Below are 7,500 nucleotides of genomic sequence, written 5' to 3' on the forward strand. Positions count from 1 at the left end.
ATATATATATATATATATATATATATGTATATATATATATATATATATATCTATATATATACATATATATATATATACATATATATATATATATATATATATATATATATATATATGTATACATACATATATATATGCATAGGAATATTTATATATATATATATATATATATATATATATATATATATATATATATATCTATATATATATATATCTATATATATACATATATATACATATATACATACATACATACATATATATATGTATATACATATATATATATATATATATATATATATATATATATATATATATATATATATATATATTTGTTTATAATTTGTTATTACAAGTAGCAAATCTGAAGTAATGCTCGAAAATAAATAATATTTCCCGGTAATCCAGTAAACTATTTTTTTTTCTTTTTTTGGTGGACATATGAAGAATCATAGTATTGTATAAGAAATTATTATCATAGTAATCATATAATTACCGAATTCAATTGTCTTTTATAAATGATCATGAAAATGTTTTTTGGATATTTTAAAAGTTAAAGTTAGTTTCAATATCTGAAAAAAAAATAAAGTGGAAAATATTTCTATATATGTGTCGTTCTTAAACTAGTTGATTTAAAAGGTTAAGATATTTAGTAAATTATTTACTCTTATGATTAGGAACATGATATTTACTACTCCATGGAAAAATAATATTTTCCAGTTAATATACTGTATATTTATAGAATGTCTAAACTCCAGATAATATTTCTGTAATACAAAATATCCAATTGTGAAGAAAATAATCATGACTCGTTTACTTTTTTATAATGATATAATCGACAGCATAATACTCTCTCTCTCTCTCTCTCTCTCTCTCTCTCTCTCTCTCTCTCTCTCTCTCTCTCTCTCTCTCTCTCTCTCTCTCTCTAAGTTACAACGACTTAGGAATAGCGCTAAGAATTGATGGATATTGCCTTTCTAATGGAGCTCTGTTTAAAAAAAGAATCTTTATCTTTTTTTTTGTTTTGTTTTTTGATATGTGATAAGATTTCTTATAAAGAAAAAAAAAATGGATAAATGCCAATTCTATGAAAGGAGATCGCTAGGGCCCTGCCAGGCATAATAAAACTGGAGTGAAATCTTTATTATTATTATTATTATTATTATTATTATTATTATTATTATTATTATTATTTTCATTATTATCATTATTATTATTGTTATTATTAATACTATTATTATTATTATTATTATTTTTATTATTAATATTATTATTATTATTATTATTATTATTATTATTTTTATTATTATTATTATTATTATTATTATTATTATTTCAATTTTAAATTAAGGTAATGTCACGAGCAATCGGATGAATTAACAAACAAATAATATTGGTAAGTTAGGTAAGTTGGTAAGTTAGTCTAGGATAGGTTTATTATTATTCAAGATTTCATTGAAAAGTCAAACTAGAAAAAGTTAATGAAATATATCCAACATATAAAGACAGTCGATAATTCGTTGACAAGGGAAGTTAATCTTTGAAATGCAGTGTTTTTCTTATGATTTGATAACTACAGTTTCTGGCTCAATTCAAGTTTTATTATTATTATTATCATTATTATTATTATTTTTTTTTTTATTATTATTATTATTTTTTTTATTATCATTATTATTATTATTATTATTATTATTATTATTATTATTATTATTATTATTATTATTATTATTACTACTACTATTATCAATACTATCATTATTATTATTACTTGATAAGCTTCTGAAGGTAAAAAAAAGCTTCAAAAGGATCTCCATCATTTCAATTTCCGATTTCTACTTTACTCTGTCTAGAACGGAAAATATTTCCACATAGTATCATTGTTGAAAAATATTTGTTGGTATTTATATCTGTTTTATATAAATATCAAAGAGAGAGAGAGAGAGAGAGAGAGAGAGAGAGAGAGAGAGAGAGAGAGAGAGAGAGAGAGAGAGAGAGAGAGAGAGAGAGATAATATAAACTCTATTCTTTATATATATATATATATATATATATATATATATATATATATATATATATATATATATATATATATATATATATATATATATATATTGATCTGTATCGTATTTTGACCTAAAACTAATATAACAAAGTATAGAAATTGTGATTATATTTTGTTAATTTGGAGCATGTTTTGATGGTTTTTGATAATACAGCGTTTAAAGGCCGTTTTTCTCACCAGTCAGAATTCTTAGGCAGTTCCAGTGGTAACACTGCTCCTAAGTACCCCTGGAGTGAAACCCTAGAGTTACACAATGAGGTAAAGGTTAGAAGATGCTGGATAGCAAGACGGAAGAAAGGGTGCCAGAACGGAGCTATGCTGTTAGAAAAACCATAATTTTAATCGGAAATTCTCCGTAAAAAAACTACTGTTCTCAACCGTATTTTAGTAAAATACAGGCGACCGTAATTTCACCCTACTTTGTTATTATCTTTTACCGGTTGATGACTGTAATATCGCTCCTTAATGTCAATATATCCGTTTTTAAAACAGTAAATGCCTGGAAACATTTATTCCAGGAATTTTACCGGTTTTTTTACGGCAACTTTTTAACAATGTAGGACCCGAAGAAACGCTGAAAAGACCTATACACGTTGCACTGATAGCATTAGGCACTACCGGGAGAAGGGCCTATTGGAGCCGCAAATACAGGGCATATGTTTCCATAAAGTCGGACTGCTTAAAGACTTGAAATAGCAAACGAAGCTTCTCTCAGTTCATCCCTAATTGCATTAGATTCTAAAAGTATAGTTAGTTCATTGGATTCTCTTTGGGAAGAAAATCTTCACCTATTCAGAATCTTAAAATTCAAGTTAAATTTGAACCTGAATAGAGAAGAAAATATAGAGAGAGAGAGAGAGAGAGAGAGAGAGAGAGAGAGAGAGAGAGAGAGAGAGAGAGAGAGAGAGAGAGAGAGAGTTCTGATACCATCTTTCTTCATATTTTTGGTAGAGTTCTCTTGCTTGGGGATGCACTCGGGCACACTACTCTATCTTATTTATCTTCTTGTAGCTGAGAAAGTAGCCAGCAGTGATAAATAATGAAATTACATCACAGCGTCAATCTCCTTGTTCCCCTCTTCCCAACAATTTTAAGGGTTTAAAGGTTTAAAGACCGCTCATGAATGGCAGAGGCAAGAGACAGTTCCCGAGAGACTGATCAAGCCCCCTCTCCACTCATGCTACGACCAAGTAGAGCCAGGCAATGGCTGCTGATGACTCAGCAGATAGACCTATAGGATCCTTAGCTCACAAGGATAGTAAGATTGCACCGACCAAAGAAACTAACGAGTTTGAACGGGACTCGAACCCCAGTCTGGTGTTCATCAGTCAGGGACGTTACCACATCGGCTACCGCAACCCTAAGAGGAATCTACTAAAATGCCCGAAGGGTAAAGAAGAACAAAAAAGGTTCTCGGTATTATTATGAAAAGAAAGACACATCAAATCAAGTAACATGATGCTGTGTGCCCTTTTCCCTGGAATGAAATCTCCACTGGTGTAATCGGATTCCCAGCTACTTAATTGCAATGGAGAGGATAATTAATTTATGATAATCCCATTGCCCATGAATTATACGATGCGGAATATTTTACGAGGCATTATAAACCATTTAATTCAGGATATGCCAAAAAGTAATGTAATTAAAAAAGGATTTTTTAAAAAATATGAAGTGGTAAGATACAATAGAAAAGTCGCTAGTGGATATAAATCGATTATCACCATTCACAATCACGCCAGTACATAAATAGTTATATATGATATCCAATATATATATATATATATATATATATATATATATATATATATATAAATAAATAAATATATATATATATATATATATATATATATATATATACACACACACACATATATATATATATATATATATATATATATATATATGTATATATATATATATATATATATATATATATATATATATATATATATATATATATATATCAATTATGTATATGTATATCATCGTCATCATCATCATCATTCGCTCATAGTCCACTGCAGGACAAAAGCCTCAAACATATCATTACACTCCCTTCAGTTTTTAGTCTTTCTATGCAGGTCTATACACGAAAATGTGCTTAGCTCGTCAAGACATCATCTTCTCTTCCTTCCCCTGTTTCGTTTGCAATCTCTAGGGACCCATTCTATTATTCATTTTGCCCATCCATTATCTGACCTTCTTATCATATGTCCTGCCAACGTCCATTTCTTTATTTTCTAAGAATATTCTCTACTTCAGTTTGTTCTAGTATACATGCTGCTCTTTTTATGTCTGTTAGTGTTAATCCCGTCATTTTTCTTTCCATACCCCTAAGTTGCTATAGTTTATTTATGGAAGATGCATTTTGATTTTGTTGCTGTTTGTAAAAATCTAATCTTAATTGTTCATCACTTCCATTGTAGTTTATTTATTTTCTTATTTCATTTCCTCATTGGGCTATTTTTCTCTTTTGGAGCCCTTAGTCTTATAGCATTCTGCTTTTCCAGCTAGGGTTGTGTGGTTAGCTTGTAATAATAATAATAATAATAATAATAATAATAATAATAATAATAATAATAATAATAATAATAATAATAATAATAATACGAACTTCATAAAAGGGTTTATGTTCTAAGGCTTTAGTATTCTCCAAGTTTCTAATGTGTAAGTTAATACCGGTAGGACCATCTAAATAAATATTTTCATTTTAGAGAAATTGGCATTCTACTTTTCATAATCTCATTTTGTTTACCAAAAGTTATCCATTACATTCTTTTCCTTCTTTTAATTTCTCTCTCTTGTCCAGAGGAAACTCTTATTGTCTCTTCTAAGTACGTATATTCATTAACAATCTCTATAGGTTCGCCCATAACCCTTATTTGTTGTCTCTCTGCATTTTCATTGAACACTATCTTAGTTTTACTCATAATCATTTTCAGTCCCACGCTTCTGCTTTCTTTATTCAAGTATTCTATCAACTTTTGTAATTCCTCCCATGATTCACTAAATAGAACTAAAGCATCTGCAAAACTTAAGTTGTTAAGCTACTCCCCATTAATATTAATTCCTACATTTTTCAAATCTAAATTTCTGTAAACTTAAAATACATCTTTTATAATATACTGATATCCAAGAAGATAATGAATTGGGTAGAGCGTCTAGTGAACATTTTGATAAATATATAACTTTTTTTTTTTTTTAAAGACAGGGATATAATTATACCAATTGTATTATATGTAAACTATATTATTATTTATCTACATATGTCACTTACAGGATACATATGACAACAAAACACGCAGTATAACTATTTCAAAATTAAATCGCATCGAAATGAATAACAAAATTTATATGTTAGAGATCTCTTGCTTGAGGGTACACTTGGGAACACTATTCTATCTTGGTTCTCTCCCTCTCATTATTTTGAAGTTTTTATCCTCTTTTTACTTTCAAGTTTTTATAGTTTATATATGAGAGATTCATTTCAATGTTGCTATTGTTTTTAAACTTCTCTTGTAGTGTTTCCTTATTTCTTTTCCTCACTGGGCTATTTTCCATATTGGAGCCCTTGGGCTTATAGCATCCTGCTTTTGCAAACAGGGTTGTAGCTTACCAAGTAATAATAATAATAATGATAATAATAATAATAATAATAATAATAGGTTTAATTTCTCTGTGATATGGAGAAATCTTCTCATAAATGTATGCTATATACTGTTCAATCTTGCATGTCTTATACTCACTTCATTCAGTATGTATCAATTTCTTTATGTGTTCATATGTTACTCTAGTTATATATAGTTTACGATTAACTTCAAACCACCAAAATATCATAAAGTATTTCAGCATTTGACGGATAGATGATACTCTTGGTAGAAAAGTTTCCTTTTTTCTAAGTCGATTATCCTTTCAAGCTCCAGTAGGCTGTACAATGGTTAACTATTATATATAACACTTATTTACAATATAATAATATTTAGTATAATACTATTTACCATTAACTCACTCTATCGTAAAGGGCTCAGTTTTTACACAAACGAGAGTGAATTAAGATTACGAACACAATACAATATATGAAAAGATCACTGGTGGACATTTATTTTTCGCAATTCAAAAAAGTATCGTACTTAAACCGGATATTACAGCAACAATCTCCTTTTCAATTAGATTATACACGGAAATACGACCTACGTTTTTCATACCCTATCAAAACTAATAGTTTTTAAGGTATTTTCTGTAGTGTTCATATGAATAGCACCAAATACCAATCTACCAATGATTCATATGTATTCGTCATATGTTCCGTATTTTATGAGTATACGAGTAATTTGAACAATTAGGTCTATACATAACAGCACTTTATGCAATCGAGTCTTTCTTACTGTCTACTAGTTTTTCTGGTTAGTTCCAATCACCGTTGTATTCACTGCTTCGATTCATTCAAACCTTCTAACTTCAGTCCATCAGCACAAAAATGAAGGTTTATTTCAAACCAAGAAAGATTTAACTTTCTCAATGTAAGTAGTCATTTCTTTCTGTCTACTATTTTTCTGGTTTGTGCCTACCACTGTTCTCTTCACTGTACCACTTATTTCAAACCTTTCAACTTGAGTCCCTCAGCTCAAAAATGAAGATTCATTTCAAATTAAGAAAGATTTAACATTCTCAATGTAAGTAGTCATTTCTTTCTGTCTACTATTTTTCTTTGTTGTGCCTACCACTGTTCTATTCACGGCATCTCTTATTTCAAACCTTCCAACTTGAGTCTATCAACAAAAACTTGAAGGTTCATTTCAAAACAAGGAAGATTTAACATTCTCAATGTAAGTAGCCATTTCTTTCTGTCTACTATTTTTTCTGATTTGGGTCTACCACTGTTCTATTCACTGCATCGCTTCAATAAAATCTTCCAATTTGAGTTCAACAGCACAAAAATGAATATTCATTTCAAATCAAGAAAGATTTAACATTCTCAATGTAAGTAGTTATTTCTTTCTGTCTACTACTTTTCTGGTTTGTGCCTACCACTGTTCTATGCACTGCATCGCTTCGATAAAATCTTCCAATTTGAGTTCAACAGCACAAAAATGAAGGTTCATTTCGAATCAAAAAGACGTAACTTTCTAAATGTAAGTAGTCATTTCTTTATAACTGTCTACTACTTTACTGGTTTGTGCCTACCGCCTTTTCTGTTCACTGCATTGCTTCGTTCAAACCTTCCAATTTGAGTCCATCACCACAAACACGAAGGTTCATTTCAAATCAAGAAAGACTTTCTAAATGTAAGTAGTCATTGTACTGCAAGGCACCGCAGGTTTAGCACATGATCGAAAGCTCTGTTCTGATTTTTTACAACAATACAGACCTAGAAATGTTTCCCGGAACTGCTTGCTCATGACACAGTAGAGAATAAAGTTGATGGAAGAGTTGATCAG

General features: G+C 29.1%; 1 protein-coding gene across 1 annotated transcript in view; it reads right to left on the reverse strand.

Moving 5' to 3' along the window:
* Positions 1–5,345: 5,345 nt before the first annotated feature.
* The window catches only part of LOC137655111 (G-protein coupled receptor dmsr-1-like), a 90,088-nt gene continuing 87,933 nt past the window's right edge, over positions 5,346–7,500 (reverse strand). The window contains exon 7 of the mRNA XM_068388997.1: positions 5,346–7,500. This exon is cut by the window's right edge and continues 43 nt beyond it. Within this exon, the coding sequence (XP_068245098.1) occupies positions 7,342–7,500 (159 nt within the window). The 3' untranslated portion in view covers positions 5,346–7,341.

The sequence above is a fragment of the Palaemon carinicauda genome, chromosome 16 (genome assembly GCF_036898095.1).
Source record: "Palaemon carinicauda isolate YSFRI2023 chromosome 16, ASM3689809v2, whole genome shotgun sequence".
Taxonomy (NCBI): Eukaryota; Metazoa; Arthropoda; class Malacostraca; order Decapoda; family Palaemonidae; genus Palaemon; species Palaemon carinicauda.